At 33.1% G+C, this 19783-nt stretch overlaps 2 protein-coding genes across 3 annotated transcripts; one reads left to right on the top strand and one right to left on the bottom strand.

Moving 5' to 3' along the window:
* Window positions 1-4081: 4081 nt before the first annotated feature.
* LOC117320460 (40S ribosomal protein S25-like) lies at window positions 4082-8259 on the bottom strand. 2 transcript variants are annotated; one of them, XM_033875053.1, is made up of 3 exons: window positions 8181-8259; window positions 6190-6282; window positions 4082-5740 (listed from the first exon to the last, which is right to left on the bottom strand). In XM_033875053.1, exons 1-3 carry the CDS (start codon window positions 8181-8183, stop codon window positions 5483-5485), a joined length of 354 nt encoding a protein of 117 aa, XP_033730944.1. In that variant the 5' UTR covers window positions 8184-8259; the 3' UTR covers window positions 4082-5482. The 2 variants fall into 2 exon arrangements, with proteins under 2 accessions (XP_033730944.1, XP_033730945.1); XM_033875054.1 differs by lacking the exon at window positions 8181-8259 and adding an exon at window positions 6587-6590.
* A 126-nt stretch (window positions 8260-8385) lies between these two features.
* Window positions 8386-19728, top strand: LOC117320461 (etoposide-induced protein 2.4 homolog). Its single transcript, XM_033875055.1, has 6 exons — window positions 8386-8470; window positions 9445-9821; window positions 10116-10176; window positions 10944-11010; window positions 13311-13432; window positions 19465-19728. The coding sequence occupies exons 2-6, from the start codon at window positions 9628-9630 to the stop codon at window positions 19726-19728; spliced, it is 708 nt and encodes a 235-aa protein (XP_033730946.1). The 5' UTR covers window positions 8386-8470; window positions 9445-9627.
* The last annotated feature ends 55 nt before the right edge of the window (window positions 19729-19783 follow it).

The raw sequence follows: 19783 nt of genomic DNA, 5'->3' as shown, positions 1-19783 counted from the left end.
ACCTGCTGTCAAATTTATAAGTTGGCCATTTTCTGAACCAAGTCTTGTTGATAACTGATCCACTGACCTTTGTTACAATCAAAATTTTCAGATACTGTCATTTTCTAAGTCTTCAATAATTACTGTCTCCAAGATTATTTCTTAAAAGTTCATACTAAATAGGAACATTTTTATGTACATTCTTTTTCTGGGAGTCTCATTATTAATTGACAAACAGTACTGTCATATAATCACAATCATCACGATGCATCAGATCGGCGAGTGAAATTATTTAATCATTCAGTACTGACTAATGTGCTTATGTTGAACTAAATAGAAACTCCAATCATAAAACATTTGTCACGAATACGTGCAATATATTAATATTAATTCAATACATAATCAATGTTGGCAGGAGTTAATGTCATTTAATCACATTCATCACGATGTGTCCGATCGGCAAGCAAAATTATTTAATCATTCAGTACCGATTAATGTGCTAATTCAACCTAAATAGAAAATCCAATCATAAAACATTCGTCACAGCTACGTGTATGTATTATATTTAAATAACTCCAACACAAGGGTAGATAATCATGGTTGGTATGAGGTACTGTCATATAATCACAATCATCACAATGTGTCAGATCGGCGAGTGAAATTATTTAATCATTCAGTACCGATTAACTAATGTGTTAACCTACTAACTCAAGTTAAATATCTAACTTTAGTAATGAGTTAACCTACCAACTGCTGCAGGCCAAATATTAGGTCTCTGGATCTGTTGGTTATTGAGAAGAAGTCGTTTCAAGATTTTAGCCTTTTTGACTCCTGTGACCTTGAATGAAGGTCAAGGTCATTCATTTGAACAAACTTGGTAGCCCTTCACCCCAGCATGCTACAGACCTAATATCAACTCCCTGGGACTCTTGGTTATTGAGAAGAAGTCGTTTAAAAGATTTTAGCCTTTTTGACCCCTGTGACCTTGAATGAAGGTCAACGTTATTCATTTGAACAAACTTGGTAGCCCTTCACCCCAGCATGCTACAGGCCCAATATTAGGTCTCTGGGCCTTTTGGTTATTGAGAAGAAGTTGCTTGAACGGAAAAGTTGACGCCGGACGGACGGACGCCGCGCCACGGCATAAGCTCACTTGCCCTTCGGGCAGGTGAGCTAATAATCTAACTGTGACAGGATTTTAACATCTTCAAAACAGCGATCCAGATTGACAAAAGGTACTGTCATATAATCACAATCATCACGACGTGTCAGATCGGCGAGTGAAATTATTTAATCATACAGTACTGATTAACTAATGTGTTAACCTACTAACTCAAGTTAAATATTTAACTTTAGTAACGTGTTAACCTACTAACTCAAGTTAAATATTTAACTTTAGTAATGTGTTAACCTACCAACTCAAGTTAAATATTTAACTTTAGTAACGTGTCAACCTAATAACTCAAGTTAAATATTTAACTTTAGTAATGAGTAAACCTACTAACTCAAGTTAAATATTAACTTTAGTAATGTGTTAACCTACTAACTCAAGTTAAATATTTAACTTTAGTAATGTGTAAACCTACTAACACAAGTTAAATATTTAACTTTAGTAATGTGTAAACCTACTAACACAAGTTAAATATTTAACTTTAGTAATGTGTAAACCTACTAACACAAGTTAAATATTTAACTTTAGTAATGTGTAAACCTACTAACACAAGTTAAAAATTTAACTTTAGTAATGTGTAAACCTACTAACACAAGTTAAATATTTAAGTTTTATTTAATATTCTCAACATCAATCAATAAATACCTTAAAAATATTTATAAGACAAGATTAAATGCAATATTATATATATATATATTACATAATCTAACTGTGACAGGATTTTAACTTCTTCAAAACAGCGATCCAGATTGACAAAAGGTACTGTCATATAATCACAATCATCACGACGAGTCAGATCGGCGAGTGAAATTATTTAATCATACAGTACTGCATTCAGATTGCATGCTTCATCCAAATTATGTCAAAACTTTTAAAAATTAATCTTACACCTTATTAATTTGATTGCAAGTCTCAATTTCAAACTTAAATCACTTTTATGTATTTAAAATTAAAATCACAGTAATAACTTAATTTCCTACTCAGAAAACAAATAACCACTAAAACTGAACAGCTCAATATAACTCCTGAAGAAGATATTTATGTGAAATAACAGAACAGGGACTACAAGATGTCATTTTCATCTCTGTATTGATATAGAATTGGAAACCAATGTTTTCTTCACAGGAACGGTCACTTTATTGTTGTACCGCAACACCTAGAAGACAATTCTAACTGATCATCTTGGCGAGGAAAACTTCGGAAAATTAGAGCAGAAACCATCCAACAGACCTAAAGAAATTATCATGAAACTAAACAATTTGGGCTGTGTTTTTCTTCACACCCCTACTCTTATTTTTCTAGTTAAACCATATTTCTAAAATATAGAGTACTTACAAATGAATATAACAGATGATTTGGAGTGAATTTTCACATAAATTGCCAATCTATTATAGTATATTATAGTAGTGTACTGTCATATAATCACAATCATCACCACGCGTCAGATCGGCGAGTGAAATTATTTAATCATTCAGTACTGATTAATGTGCAAATTCAACCTAAATCGAAAATCCAATCATAAAACATTCGTCACAGCTACGTGTATGTATTATATTTAAATAACTCCAACACAAGGGTAGATAATCATGGTTGGTATGAGGTACTGTCATATAATCACAATCATCACGATGTGTCAGATCGGCGAGTGAAATTATTTTATCATACAGTACTGGTTATAGTTATGTCTAACAATACATATATATACATATACCGTATTTGAACTAATAAGGGCGCAGGGTGCGGGTAATTGACAGTGGGGGTGCCCTTATTAAGATTAGTTTTTCTGAAGTTTTATGAAACAGACTATACCTTATAGCAGAATACCCAAGGCTGTGGAAACGGTAAAATATTCAGTCATAAAAATATTCCAGATGAAGATATCTACACATTATCATATAATAAGCTTAAACATCACTTGAATATTCCTGTAAACTTGTAAACCATGCCAGCTGATCTTAGACCAGAGAACGTGTGTTCCACCATTTATGTTCAAATGGAACTCTTTTGTGTTCTATTTATAGACACAGGTGATTTCCCAGATCATATCAGACATCGTTTTCTTTGACCTAATAATTGATTTACAATGTCTTTTACTAGCTTTCTGTTCTGAACAAAGTTATTTATCAACAAGAATGAAGTCTTTTACTTTATCTTCAAGTAAAGATGGTAAGTTATTATTTGTATGTGTGTTTAGTTTCGGGTGCTCTTTGCACTGACATGTCATCTGTAGGAATAAGACAAAATGTGGCGAAAACTTGTGTTCCAGTTACTATAAAGTAGCAAAATATTTCACAAGAATTATTACTGAAGAAAATTGAACACCAAGTAGCAAAACATTTCACATGAATTATTACTTATGAACACCATTTCGACACTCAAAAGATTTATTTCCTTGAATAAAGGTAGGGGCGCCCTTATTAGGGCAGGCACCCTTATAATGGCTTATTAGGTCAAATACGGTATACTGAATCAAGTCAAATATCTATATTCAAAACATAAATCCAAAATCCTTTCTAAAATATTTCTCCGACACAACTAAATGCCAAAAAGTCTAACTGTGAATGAATTTAACCCTTTCCAGAACAGGGGCAGACAAATAAGTATAGTCGAAAGGTACTGTCATATAATCACAATCATCACGACGTGTCAGATCGGCGAGTGAAATTATTTAATCATACAGTACTGCATTCAGGCTTGGACATCTTGTAACAAACAATAAAATCTTTAAAAACGATAGCAGATAATCAGGGTGGAGCTCAGGTCTCATATTTCTGGGAAATTCTTTGTTAAATGTGAGAACTAGATTTTGTTGCTGTTCTAGTTTTTATCCATGCCATTTTTTCAAAGAAATAAATAGTTTATATGGAATCTGTTTATTAATTCAAAAGTAATTTTGCATTTATACATGTATACAAATTATATAGCAGATAATCAATGGTTCTGTCATATAATCACAATCACCATTGTGTGTCAGATCGGCGAGTGAAATTATTTAATCATACAGCACCAGATAATTTCAAGATTTTTAAAGTATTGCAATGGGACGAAAGAGAGAAAATATCCTTACTTTTATTTCATCTTTGTTTACATTTTAATTATCTTAAGACTAAATTTCACAAGTGCGTTTTTTTATCAAATATCTTTAGCACCGGAAACCAGCGAACTAAAACTTTGAAGCTTAAATATATTGTCAAAGACAAGGCACATTTTTCTTGTCCTACTGTTACTATTATATATTGGGGTTTACATTTACAAACCAAAGGCAGATAATCAAGCATTAGCGTGGTACTGTCATATAATCACAATCACCATTGTGTGTCAGATCGGCGAGTGAAATTATTTAATCATACAACCAGCTAATATTTCATTTCAACGTTCAAGCATTTCAAGATAACCTTTCTATTGAAGGGGTGGGGGTTGGGGGCAGCATGTTTTTATCAAATACCTTTTATCTAATATTATCAGAACAAGGCATAATATTTAGGTGGTTAGCATTATTACATCAGAGTTTTGTAGTAAATATTCTATAAATGGGACCTTTTCAGATAAGATAATAAAATTATAATTGAATGGATGTTGTTCATTTTCTGAACTTCTTGAAAGGAAACTGTATTTATAAATTAATATAGGTTGGACAAAGTATTTTAAATGGTAGATTGCCAATTATTATCGTAGATTGCCAGTTCTTATTGTGGATTGCCAGTTTTTATCGTTATGATAAGACAAATGAAACTTTCACTGTACTGTCATAAAACCACAATCACCATATGAAGTAAGATCGGCGAGTGAAACTATTTAATCATACAGTACATCAATCTTTCTACAAAAAGAAAAGAAAAGCAAATTTATGTTAAAGGAAATATTATTCACTTAAAATGAAAACTACATCACAGTATAAGATCCTTCTGAATGTTTAATTGAAATGTGATTTAGATGTTAACCAACTGGTAGTAAGTATTGTTACAATCCTCATTACAGTCCGAAAGCAAATAAACTTTTGAAAATAAATGTATTTTTCATTTAGATTTATAACTTAAGGAAATTTATGGAATGAATAACTTGTTTTCTGACATTTTTTGTTTTAAATATTGACTTGTCTTACTAATATTCTGAAACGACGAAATTCTTGTGTGTGTGTGTTGTTCTTTTTTAAAAGTTTTTTAAAGACTGAATTTCTGGTCATAAATGAAATCGCAGTAATTATCCGATAAAAGTGTGTGCAACTGAATGCACTGCAGAATCTACAAAAATTTTAGACGTTTTTTTTCCCTGGACAAATCAACAATCCTACAACTGTAAGTACTGTCATATTATCACAATCACCATGCTAAATCAGATCGGCGAGTGAAATAATTTAATCATACAGCACATTTTTGTAAAAGTGCCTGCTATAATGCAATACCTACCATCTTTGTGAAGCTCACGAAGAGCAGCTTTAGCCAGTGAGCCACGAATCTTCATCCTCTCAGATACAACTGAGGGAGTGATAAGCTTGTAGTTGGGTACTTCAGACTTGAACTTGTCATATGTTGCCTTGTCGAAGAGGATCAGATTGTTCAACTTGTCCCTGACTTTTCCCTTAGACCACTTCTGTAATGCAAAATAAAACAATTTTGGTGATGGAAGTGTTCAACTCTTAATATAAAATTTCTCAGCAATGGTCAATATCATACTTAGTACTCTGAAAACAGCGATGCCACTGGTCAAGGGCCCGATTACAAACTCACAGCATCATGTCCAACCTGGGCTAGTATTTTTTTCACATCAAAAAAATACCTGTTATCATCAAACAAAACAAAACTGGCTATTTCATTCAATGATTTTGATTTGGTACACCTAAAAGAATGTTTTCTTTCATTTCAATATGTGCAGTTTTCCTCAATATATATATTTTCTAACTTTGCTACTTATTATTACCAATAATTTAATAATACAACAATGATTTTTAAAACAACAAACACCAAATTCAGACTTCTTACAAAATAGTTTCCATCTCAATTTTTTTTTAATGAAATCATCCCACTATTTGCTGAACAAACCTTCTTCTTGGCCTTGCCACCACCGCCCCCTTCCTTCTTCTTGGCTGGGGCTTTACCCTTGGAACCTCCTTTAGGGTCTGGCTTTTTGGCTCCCTGCAGAAAAAAAAAGGATTAAGGTATGTATTATTGCACAATAAACATCTTCCATCCGAGAAGATAGGATGGAACAGAATTCATTTTGTTTTCAGAAATCACTTTTTTAAAACTTAAAACAATGTTTTACTAGAAACAGTGTCAAAAATATACAGGGATTTTTCAATACCATTTATAGGAACTTCCACCTCAGGATTTTGTTCCATTTTCCCCAACAGACTTGTTAAATTCATTGTAATATTGTATTTCCCTCATTTTTATTGCTATAATATCCCAAAATCCTTCAGTTTCTTTCCTAATTAACCATTTGCTGTTTTCACTTGGAAATGCATTTTTAAGGTAAAATACTGAAACCGTAATTGTCAATTTCCCTTTTTTCAGAACTGACTTTTACAAAAAAGTTGTTTCCTGTAAAGTCTAGATTTATAGAATTTTTTAAAATAGGAATGGTTTTTAAGCTCGATTTGTAATTAATACTGAAAATTACTATTCAAAAGTTTAATACAAACTAGTTCTTTTTTTTCTTCTAAATTTCAAAAGCTATAAAATTGGTGATTAATGAAAAATAAAAACTGTTCAACAGACTGTCTTTTTTTAACCAGAGGTGCAAATACCAAAATTTTGATTTATCTAGGGTGCACTTAAATCATAAAACACGAGATCGTCACTTCTAGGGCTGTACGAGTACCAACATCAGGTCCAGTTTGAAGAGAACTAGGATTTAAAAATGTGTACCCAGATATCTGTCAATATAGGGAACATTCTCATTCTCCAGTGTCTATGGTCAAAAAAGTGGGAAAATAATGTCCTAATCGATGATTGCTTTTACTAACCAGAGATCAATCTCTCTGTAACATGTTCAAGTGCAATATTTATATTTTTGATTTCTCCGAGCCAATTTTCCTGTGGGGACCCCTTGTTCATGTCGGCCTTTCCAACATAAGGATAACATAAGAGTTCCAGATTATGTCATGCTTCCTGCTGCGTATGCTTAGCAAATATTTACCATCATAAACTCATCAAAGAAAATATTACCGCACCAAGACATTACCACAACATTTTAAAATATATTACTTTCAATGATGAATTTTTTTAAAATTGCTGATTTTTTTATCTTCTCCGTTATAAACAATGAGACTTGTGCATACATCAAAATAATTTGGGTACCGTACCCGGATACAGATTATATTGGGTACTATTCATAAGTTTGGGAACTGGGGGATAAAAGTACCCATAGCAGCCCTAGTCTCTACATTCCTACTAGGTTCAAGCATCTAGAACTTAAGGAGTCCATATAATGAATGCATCCAATTGTAAAACTGGCATGAATATATAAAGGGATTCTATGTCAAACTATTGAACTACATATAATATCCATATACATTACCCGACCAAGCCCTAGCAATATACCCACAAGTAAAAACCACCATTTCTCATAATTTGTAATGCAAAAACAAACAGCCAAATATCTTCCTGTTATAATTAATTATAAGTAGCATAATTTCAGTGGTCTGCTAAGAAATGAAAACTGTTAGGCTGAACAGATGGAACATTTTATTTCAATTATAAACTCTTATGGGAGATCAAGATGAAGCAACAATTGCTGGGAAATATTTTTACGAAGAAAAGAGACGTTAATAAGATTATTATAGACATCTTTAAATTTGCGGGAGTCGGAATACATAATTTCAGGATCCCGGAGATCCATGGATTTCGACGTCCACAACACGTGTACCGACGAATTTGTTAAAAAGTTCCTTTGAGAAGGAAGCAGAGACACCGACAACACCAACAACGTAAATTATTATACAATGAAAGTGTCTGCCCATATATGCGACTGTTAAATCGAATATTATGTGTGAAATTTTGCTAAATTTTTGCGTCTTAAAATTACCAACCATTTTGCTGAGAGCACATGTGAGAAAGAGGCCTTACCCAGAATGCAAATCGTCGAATTTCCGTTATTGTGTATATCATTAACAATAAGAACACTTATGCTTTCGTAAATGCACATTATACTTATTTTCATATTGTAAAAATACAAATCAAGAATTCTATGTGAAATTGTGATATTTATAATAATATATTCGAAAAATGTATATGGTGTCCACAATGTTATTGTTAATGAGATAAGCGATAGGCGCAGTGGATATGCGCAGTAAATACAAGTTTCAAAGAAGAGAATGACGTAAGTCCAAAATGTCGTATACATTTGTAGCGCCCATTCATTTTATTTGTGTTAATAGGTTATCGATAATCCTACTATTTAAGTTTGGAAATCAAAACGTCGTTCACATCGACCATATTACTGACAAATGTAATTTTGTCTTAAAAAACAACAACACATTATTCATTAATGATAACTGTTTATGTCGATCTTTGAAAGTCTACTTTCTCTTTTGTTCCATTTGTATTTGGTGTAGTACAGTATAAACCAGATCAACCGACTTACTAATAATGTCTAATATTAATTTGCGAGATTTGTTATTTGTATTTTACTCATATTTTCCCATGCACCAAAAATTAAATGTTACATTGTACTTTCGTTTTTGATTTCTAGTCTAGATCTGGTTACAAAATTTGTATTGCCTGCAGGTGTCGATATTTTGTCTTAGAAATAAAGAATGATAGGGAATCAAATGGATCTGATGAAAAAAAATCTCACTCTCATCAATATATTTCATTTTGAATGTGGACAATCACATCAACACATAGCCCGAGTTTCCTCTGGCCCACGTCTGGTACCGGTGTAAGACATAGTGTCAGGGCCAGAGGAAACTCGGGCTAATCAACACATATATATTTATAGGTTGACAAATGTTAATATTATGTCCAGTTCCCATGTTATTTGCTAATAGAAATCATTCACCTTAATATTTATATTTCTTAATTACATTTGTTGCAACCAACTCTGTCATAAGTTTCTCACCATGCAATCCTCTAACCTTGTTGATTAACCTTGGAGTAGTCTAGACACCAGACTTGGACATTAAATGACAGATCTAGATGTGAGTTGTAGGTCGCTCCAGATATCTACCTGTCAGAATGTCTAAGTCTGATGACAGGGCCAGAGGAAACTCCGGAAATATTCTGTGAGGCATGCATGACACATTCTCATTCAGATTGGACACATTCTCTTCTCACATTCAAATTCTTTTTCAGAATCCAACTCATCTCAAAATTCGCCAATTTTGTGACAGAAAAAATAAAAGAACTGCACTACACTGGTGCTGATCGAAGTACATGAATAGAACATAAAAACTTTCATCCGAAAAATGATTAAAAAAGTGCTAATCTGGAAATAACAAAATTGATCAAACATTTTAACAATACTCAACTTAAAAAATGGCTGACAACTTTCAAGACATTCTTTATGAGATTGTAAGCGGTTTACAAGATGGAATATTAGGAACACTTAAGATCCGAAAGTTAGGGAAAGCAGAGAGTGAAGAGATATTAAAGAAAGACCCAGAGCCAATGACTACCTTGGCAAGACGGAGAGCAGAGCGCAATAAAGACAAAGTCCAGCACAAGGAAAGGTGCTTTAAATTTGTTTGTGATGTGCTGCAACTACATTGTACCTATCTATGATGTTGAACAAATGCAATAAAGTGAAAACAAAAAACTACTGAATATGATATTTCCTTAATGATTGTGAAGTTTCTTAAGTCAACATATATATATTTTCATTCATAAGAAAAAATAATTATAATTCAAATATTACTGTTTATTTCAAATTTGCATTACATTCATGCATGCAATTTCTAGTCAAAGAAAATCATAAAAAAATGAATTGATGAAATTATCAAAATCAACTGACTATAATGTTTCAGAGAGCCAAAGATTATACAGAGGATTATAATGTGCTGTGCTTGGAATGGTGGTATCTTTTTGGTAAGCATTGTGGTTGCTGCATTATATAAGAGCAGTTTAAGCCAGTATTGCCCATTAGTAATTGATAAATATACTTTCTGTCACTATTGCCCAGGCCTGTCATATTAGTAAAGTTGATGCCTGTATTGCCTTGTAGTTTGAAAATTCAATAATGACTTGATTAAAGGTAAATCCAGGCTAGTATTGTTTAAATACATAACAAACCTCTTAAAAACCAAGGTCATTATTATAGAAGCTATCATTGTATAATGGATAGGTCTAACTGATGTTTATTTCTTGAAAGTAAGATTACAGCTTATCCCTTAACACTATGTATCTGTAGGGAAAACTAGGGCCCCAATGTTGGGAGAGAGTTGCTCCTCTGGGACTGGATGGGTGGGACCCAATAATGCAATAATGACACTACATCTCTCCATTTCATTTTAAAATAATTCTGTTGTGAAAATTTGAAAATTAGTCGAGCATTTAACAGCACACAATGTTTCCACTTCTGTAATATTTCGCACCAATCTTTATCACATCATATTCTTACAAGTCTTTATGACATGATAAAATGTATTTTGAGAATTATTTCTTTAAATTGTTTGAAATAACATTGTATATTCATTTTAATTATGTTATGATAATTATGATTTGATTTCAAATTTTGCAAATTTGCATGAGTTTAAGATAGATATTGAGATATATTTCATATCTATCCGAAATATGTTGGATGATGAATTGAAGCTTTCACCTTAAATTGAAATAATGACTGTTTTTTTTTTCAGATGAGTATCTTCTTGTTCAACCATATGCTGCTGCCCATTGTTCAGCTAATTATAGCTGGCATATTTGGTGAGGATCCTCTTGTTATTAGCCAGTTGTGAATCATGACATTAATTGGTCACAATGAACATGGTGTTTGTATGTTACAGAGTTGAATTTTATTCAGTACGCTGGTTTGTATATATGTCAGTAATGTGACGTCATGCATATGGGTAGGTGTTATTTTATTGACTACCCGGGTTTGATGCATTAGTCCTTTGTTTGATCATTAGACCGATGGGACTTGACCATTAGACATAAAAGAGAGGGAGAGGCAGCAATGAGAGGTATTAAATAAATTTGCCCCTACTAATTTGTCTTGTCTGTCCTTTCCAGTTGCTGTTAGTCTTCTCCCAGATTTGAATGTTTACTCTTTGGGTGGTTGTGTTTATGAGCAGTTTATTTTATACCCTGTAATGATACTAACACAAAGCTTACTAGTCCTACATCTAATGTTACAAACACAGACACTACAGAATACAATTACACACAGACAATTAACACTATAGAATATATGTATACATGTTCTTTGTCAAGAACAAGAAAACCCCAGGTCTGATGGTCCAGAGTAAGTAGATATTGTCTGCGGGCATGTTGATATTTTAATTGCCTGATAGACAAGTGCAAATTTTCTGGCAATCTTTACCTTTTCCTTTGATTCTGTTTGATTGGACCATCATATTTTGATGAGATCAAAGCATTATTGTTACCCTTGCCTAATTGCGCATGCGTGCTGTTACAGCTTCCGTAAATAAACAAGTTGAACGTTATCAGTTTCTGGCAGCACTCTGGATTTATAATTAATTTAATTAATTAATTTAGAAGTATGAAATAACTAAGTACTGCTATATCATTTCAAGTTTTGTTTGATGTTAATTGAGATGTTATACATCGTTTTGGACCTGAATACGGGAACATGCTCAAGTGAGATCGTATGTGTACGGAACGTGTGGCTCACGATCGACTTAGATAAATCCACGTAATTGCTGATAATTACACAATTTCAAGGAATTAAACATCAAAATAACTATTCATTTCTTTGATTATTTGTTAACTATTACTTTCTAAATGCTTTATATATGTTATACATATATATATAAGTATTAAATCAATCCTGCTGTGAAAGGAAACGATCACAAATCTCAGTCAAATCACATTCATTCTGACTGGGAAAAGGCTTGTACTTGCGTATAGTGCGCAGTGGTCTTTTTCACTTGTCAATTTTTGAAAAAAAGTGTGCACTATACGCGAATATTTACGGTATTCAAGTTTGGGTCTTTACTTTGAAACATGAAATTGGGTAAATTAGGGGGCTGTGATAGCTCAGTTGGTTAGAGTGCCAGCCATGTAATCTCATGTTAATGATCCGAGGCGTGGTTCGACACTCCCTACCTGTGTCAGTTTGTTTTTCTCAGGAAACTGAGAAAGGGCCAGTATTTGCTGTAATGGATGTGTCCTTGGGCAAGACACTTCACCCTTATGGCTCTGGATGGCATGCAACAGGCCTCCCTTATGTAGTTCAGTGATACATGAGGTAGTTACTAACTACTACAAGGAGACTCCGCCTCAAAATGACCCTGACTGTTTACTGGACGATAAATCGAAGAAACAAACAAAACAAACTGGACCAGTTTATTTTGTAGTCAAATATGTGTAACAGAATGAGAATAAGTCATGGAGTCAGGATTTGAGACAGAGATCTTGGATTTTGGGGCCATACTACATATATTACAAGAGATGTCCTTAAGTCAGGTGTTGGTAAAGTCATGTTAGAGGCATCTTCCCTAGCCAAGGGTTACAATCTGCTTTCTCCTCTTCAAAAAGAGAAGATGACCGATCATAACTCTTGACTAACACAGATATGTCAGTGTTGAGGTTATAGAAACCAGTTTCTTGGGGTACTTATGAGATCCTGGAGGATAATACTGGATGTTGTTTAAATCCTATTACCTTGCCTATCATGAAATCATGAGTTGATGAAATTTGGTTTCACTGCATGTCACAGATTCCAACTATTTTTCTTGTAAAATAAAAACAAACAAAAGTTAAAGAGTTTAAAAAAATATATTTAGGACTTTACAAGTGTTTGGAGTTTATGCTTTAAAAGAATCTAGACATATATATTTAATGTTTTGAAGTGGAATGCAGTAAAATTATTTGTTTTTCAATTTATAGGAGGGTCTTCAAAAATGAAAGCAAACAAAAGTTAAAATTTGAAAAAAAAATATTAAGGACTTTACAAGTGTTTGGAGTTTATGTTTTAAAGGAATCTGGACACATTAATGTTTTTAAGTGGAATGCATTATAATTATTTATTTTTCAATGTATAGGAGGGTCTGGGAATAACAGTGTATGGGGCTGGATCGGACCCATACTCTCCTGGACATTCAGCGCCCTCTGGATCCTGCCAATATTTGTCCTCAGCAAAGTTGTCAACAGTCTTTGGTTTCAGGTAGGTAAGATATAGATTTCTTCTGAAATAATGATTCATCTAATAACAGGCAATAACACACCATATTTATCTGCAAGTAAGCCCCTGTCCTCAAGTAAGCCCCTGTCCACAAGTAAGCTGCTGACCACAGGTAAGCCCATGTCCACAAGTCCCAAGCTACAAGTAAGCCCCTGTCCATAAGGAAGCCCCTGTCCACAAGGAAGCTCTTGTCCACATGTAAGCCCCTGTCCACAAGTAAGTCCCCAGCCAGAAGTAAGCCCCAAGTCACAAGTAAGCTCCTGTCCACAAGGAAGCTCTTGTCCACATGTAAGCCCCTGTCCACAAGGTACCCCCTGTCCATAAGGAAGCCCCTGTCCACAAGTAAGCCCTTGTCCACAAGTAAGTCCCTGTCCACAAGGATATGGAGGGTTAAAAGGGACATAATTATATGTTTAACTTTTCTTGTTTGTTTAACCATTTAACTTATTGTTTTGATTATTGTTCCTTTATCTTTTATTTTTTCATTTCTTTATTTTTACATCGTGATAAGTGTTGATATTAAATTTCTTTTATTCAGCGGTAGATAGTTTGTGTTTCTTTGTTTCATATTCCTATTGCTGCAGACTGATGCTATAAACTAAGTAAAATTGTGTTTAACAATTTTAGATATTAGTCGGCTATTTCTATTTTGTGACCAAAAACTTTGATTTAATATGTCATTTTTTCAGTTTCTGCTTGATAGTTTTATGGTTTTCAAATTTAGTGGTTTAATATCGCATTTTCTTCTTTTCCTATTTGGTTATTTAAGTATATTTTGTTTCACAACAACAATGTAAGTGTTTCAGAATTATGTCCCAAAAAACCCTTGATGCATTTTTTCCAACTATTCTAACACCAGGGGGCAGTAAAATCTAAACATAAATATATAATCACGGGGCGCTCCCCAACAACCATCGACTGGTAACTTCATATTATGATTTTATCAAAACGGTTAAATCCTAGGCATTGTGCTTATTAGATATGTAATTATTAGTATTGAGACACCGTTTGTGTACCCATAAAATGTTTCTTTTTGACGATTTTTCCGTGTCGTTTTACGACATCGCTCAACTTTTGTGACGGAAGTGGGTCAATCAGCTAGACCAACGTTCATCTTTTCGATAACAAATCTAATCTCTTATGGAGTCGTAGGTTTCCAGTAGGTTTCCTAGGTCTAGTGTAAATGTTACGTGTTCATTCACGTTTTAGAGACAAGCGACGTTTAAATATGTAATATTTTTAAAATGTCTTTATTGTTTGTTTGTTTAATGAAATTGCTGTGTCGTTAGTTTATTCTTTGATGTCTTGATCAGCTGATATTTGTTTATGTTGTGGAACAACGACATTTCGAGAATCATATCTCGTACACATTAGCTAAGTACGATGACACGAACTTTCAAGGAACTACTGTACATGTACTTCAGTACACACTAGCAGTATATTAAATAATTCTTTTTCAGTAATAGAAGTTTGTTTCTCAAATTCTTAATGAAATATAGATATGTTCTTATTAATGCTTTAAATTTTGACAGTGTCAAATTATATCATCTGTTGCATTGATTAATAAATGAAATAAGTTTTCAAATATATTTAAACCCTTCACTTTTATGCACCAAAGAAAGCAATATGCAAGAAAGCTGTTCTGGCAAATTTTAAGCTAAAATATTGTCAATTATTATGTTGAATTAGGAAAAATTCTGTTGCTTTGGGTGTATAGAAAGATGTCATGCATTTTTTTTTATCTTTTAAAATTAAATCAATTTCAATTTATTACAAAAAATTATCAGATAGAAAATTATTTGACAAAATCAAAGAGTTACCAGGTTTTAGCTATCACAATTTTACAAAATAGTTTACTTTGAAATTTCATGAATTAGTAAATTTTCAAATACATGTATCTATAAGTTGCTTTATTATCAATTCCATATCAACATATTTCAACCCTTTGCTTACATGTGCCAAAGAAAACCATGTGCGAGAAACCTGTTCTGAGAAAATTTTACTAAAATTATGTTGATTGTTATATCACATAAGTTAATTAACTAATTTAGGGTGTGGAACCATGTTGTAGTTTTGTCTTTTGAATTTGTAATCAGTTTCAACTTATCACAAAAGGTATAATAGAAAACTACTTGTCAAAATTAAAGAATTGCTAATATTTTGTTATCACTATTTTACAAAATAGTTTTTCTCCAAAATTTCATCTGCACATAGGTAGCAAGTGGTAAATTTTGAAATATCTTTGCTTTAAATATCATTCCGACATATTTCAACCTTTCGCTTACATATACCAAAGAAAACAATGTGCAAGACACCAATTCTGACAAATTTATACTTAAGTTTTTGGAACTATTATGTATTTACTGTGTTGCACTATGTTAAATTCAATGTTGGGGAACAAAGTAGTTAATTTTTTTTATCTTTTGAATTTAAACTTTACTTATATAAAGGTATTATAGAAAATTATTTGACAAATTCAAACAATGACCAGGATTTAATGATAACCATTCTACAAGATAGTCTTCTTCATAATGTCATCTCCACACAGGTGAAATACAGTAACACTACAGTAGGACTAGTGTACATGTAAATAGTTTATGTGTTTCTTTTTTTTAGGCCAACACCACCATATGCAAACATTTACATTAGGAAGGGTGTTACAAATTGTTGGCCAAAGACTGCAGTTAATTTCCCTCTATATTCTACTGAAGAAACAAATTCAGGATTTTGAAACTTTACATAAAATCTGGTTTTAATTTCATATTGTAGAACTATTTTCTCAATATCAAACTATTTTGATATTGGGATAACACCATTTTCTGTTATTTTCACATCTTTTACATTTGCAACTGTAACAAATAAAAATTAAAAAGTTTTAAACAGGTACTGAAATTGCAGGCCTTAGACCGCAAGTAATTATCCTCTATGTTCTACTTTAAAAAAAATTCATTAAAATGTTTTTGAGACTGCATAAAATATGGTTTTCATTTCATTTTGTAGAAGTACTCTCTCAATTTCAAGCCATTTAGATATTAAGAAACAAATTTTCCACAATTTTCACTTCTTTGGTACTATTGCCACTGTAAGATAGTTAATTATTTATTATTGAGGGGCCGCGATGGCCAAGTGGTTAAGGTGTCATGACACTTAATATCACTAGCTATCCACCTCTGGGTTGCTAGTTCGAAACCTACGTTGGAAGTTAACTGGCCATGGTACTGACCGTAGGCCGGTAGTGTTTCTCCTGGTACTCCGGCTTTCCTCCACCTCTAAACCTGACACGTCCTTAAATGAACTTAGCAGTTAATAGGAAGTTAAACCAAATACACAAAGTATATTAGTATTATATATATAGAAGAAGTATAGTTTAAACAGTTATCCTGCAGAAGAAAATGGAAGCTGACAATCAGTCCGGTATGTGCTGTCATTGTTATTTCTTTGGACAAGACCACTTTACCCTTTTTGTTCTGGATGGCATGCAATGGGCCTCTTGTATGTTGTTCAGTCAGGTAGTCACCAACTACTACAAGGAGACCCAGCCTCAGACTTAAAGATGCTACTTATTTTTTAAAATCTTGGCAAACTGGTCTACACTGCTACCTTACAAGAAGTTTAAATCATTTATTTGAAAAGAAAATATTATTTATTTTGCTTGGTAAGCTCCATTTCCTGGATGGCTTGTGGACAGACAGGTCTCCTGCATGTTGTTCAGAGGTAGTCACTAACTACTACAAGGTGACCCTGCCTCAAACTGACTCAGCTGGCTATTCAAAGGGTGATAAACAAAGCTAACAAATAACAAAGCAAATATATATAAGAGTAAGAGATAATTTGCCACTTAATTTTCAGAAACTCCAGGGCAAACTGGTGTACACTGCTACCTGATAAAAGGTTGAAAAAGTTATTTAAAAATAAAAATATGATTTATTATGCATTATTAAGCTTCCTTTACATGAATTATTGGTCAAATTCACATAAATAATTTAAAACTTGCTAATTACTTAATTTTCATCTGTGATAGAAAAAGGGAGATAACTCGCTCACCTGTTCTTGATATTAAATTACATGGGTAATAAGATATTTCCCTAAAGTTATATACATGATCGATCAATTATCGATATGATGATGATTGATAATGAACTTATTAGTGATTCCCAACACTAGAGTCTACTGAAGAAGTTTTCGAATAAAAAAAATTAGACAATCTCCCAATTTGCTTGACACGGACCACTGACAAAGACGCTTGATACTGACTTTGAACTATGGGGAAAGTCCCGAAATGAAATTTACAATTTAATATATTGTATCAATATTCGGCAAAATCATCGGTTGATGGAAGTCTAACCGTTATATCGAAGTCTTGGAACTGGCAGTACGGGCGCTGTATGATCAATCTAATTAAAGTCTAGATGGTCATTATCACTACACGTTTCTCATGTAACGTAGTGAGAATGACCATCTAGATTTTAATTAGATTGCTGTATGATATGCGGAACTACGAGAACCAGTCTAGTACTTCGAGCTCTTGGCCTAGGCCTACTGCCTGTGCCATTCAACCGGAGCAGACACGAAAAACCGGGCTCGGTGTCGTAAACACTTTTTTTAAACTAGGATTTTATCATCTGAGGATATAATATTGATATTATTTCGAATATTAAGGATAAAAAGCAGTGAGTGTATAATTTAGGGCCAAAGCTTAATCCAAACAATGATGAAGTGTTTCAGTCGGGCATTGGTAGGAATTTGAGAGTCACTGTTGCCATGGCTGCTGTAGGGAGTAATCCTTACTTCCGAAGCGATTGATTTGAGCACCCTCTGGCGATAGAATGAAGATGAAAAATTGCATAAGGGTTTTTTGGGACATAATTCTAACTTTCTATTTCTTACTTTTTCCCCTTTCTTTCTCTCTTCATTTTTAGTTTTCATCTTTCATGTAACATGTTCTAGCAAAAATAGTTATTTTACAAGTTGTAAAATTGGAGAACTTTAAAGTTTAAATATAAAATCTTAACAACAGTAAAAAAAACAAAAACAAAAAAATAAAATGCACAATTGAAGATAAAATGTTAAAATAAAGAGTTTTGAATTCAAAAAAGTAATAACGTAAAATGAAGCATTAAAATTGTGAGAAATAAAGCAGTAATGACAAATAATGAGAAGTTGCAATTAGAAAAGTAAAAAAAAGGAAGAAAAAAGATTGAAAATAGTATGTTTGACTTATGTCCCTTTTAACCCTCCATACAAGGAAGCCCCTGTCCACAAGGTAGCCCCTGTCCACAAGTAAGTCCCCAGCCACAAGTAAGCCCCTATTCATAAGGAAGCCCTGTCCACAGGTAAGCCCCAGTCTACAAATAAGCCCCTTCAATTTTGCAGAATCATCAATTTTAAAAAGACAAGCATACCATAAATTGGTTCACAGATAATCCCTCCCTAAACTTTGATATCAATGTTTTATACAAGGGAAGCTGGATTATTTGAGTGAATAAAGTACTGACCTTTCACCAAGGTGGCTTGAGTTTGATAAACCTACCAAACCATGCAGATTTACTCAGGACGGTTTTGCATTCTTTCTTCATTTACACCTCCAGTTGCTTTCTTCTAGAAACTTTCTTTTTCCGTATACCAGATTTAATGGTCATGAGCACAGGTGCCTGACTCATTTTATAAAATATTACCATATAAAAGTACAAAGAAATGAGATATGTACTCTTATAATATGTTATTATTTTGTCAAACGAGTCAGGCACCTGTGGTCATGAGTGAAAGATTACAGGAACTAAACTGTACATCTGACTGGTAATGATACGTAACAGTTACATCCATTGAACCTGGTATCATTTTTCAGGTACCATTGTAAATAGATTTTTAGATACTTTTTTAAAAGAGATTTTATTACATTGCTATGAATACACCACATACAATTCCAATAACTGTGGTTTGTAATAATCATCATGTCATCGTTGTCATCGTCGTCATCATCAGGTTTCAGTTTTCTGTGGTTGTTTTCTTTGCAGGATATAGCTGATGCAGCATACTTCCAGTATAGGGGAAAACCAAAACAGTTCAACATCAGCAGCCTGATTGCTGACATCAGCTTCAGCATGCTGCTTCAGGCTTTCTTCCTCATACAGGTAAGTCAACTATTGTCTCTAAGGGACATTAGCAGATTCCTTTATTCAGTGACTAGTTCATACATACATGCATTTTTTAACGTAAAATCTTACTTCATCCTCGAAATTACAGAGGTTAAGGAAGAGACTGTAACCCTTGTACTTTGAATATGAGTTACACATAATAAAGAATATCAGTAACCTAGACAATGCTATAACCCTC

Source organism: Pecten maximus, unplaced genomic scaffold, assembly GCF_902652985.1.
Source record: "Pecten maximus unplaced genomic scaffold, xPecMax1.1, whole genome shotgun sequence".
Taxonomy (NCBI): Eukaryota; Metazoa; Mollusca; class Bivalvia; order Pectinida; family Pectinidae; genus Pecten; species Pecten maximus.
This window is presented reverse-complemented; position numbering and strand designations above follow the sequence as displayed.

Bases quoted from the DNA above. Each gene is read 5' to 3' on its own strand.
- LOC117320460 (XM_033875053.1), bottom strand. The intron at 5,741-6,189 runs GTTTGTTCAGCA...TTTGCATTACAG, and splicing joins GTGGCAAGGCCAAGAAGAAG to AAGTGGTCTAAGGGAAAAGT.
- LOC117320461 (XM_033875055.1), top strand. From the start codon at position 9,628: ATGGCTGACAACTTTCAAGACATTCTTTATGAGATTGTAAGCGGTTTA. The intron at 10,177-10,943 runs GTAAGCATTGTG...TTTTTTTTTCAG, and splicing joins GGAATGGTGGTATCTTTTTG to ATGAGTATCTTCTTGTTCAA. The intron at 13,433-19,464 runs GTAGGTAAGATA...TTTTCTTTGCAG, and splicing joins TCAACAGTCTTTGGTTTCAG to GATATAGCTGATGCAGCATA.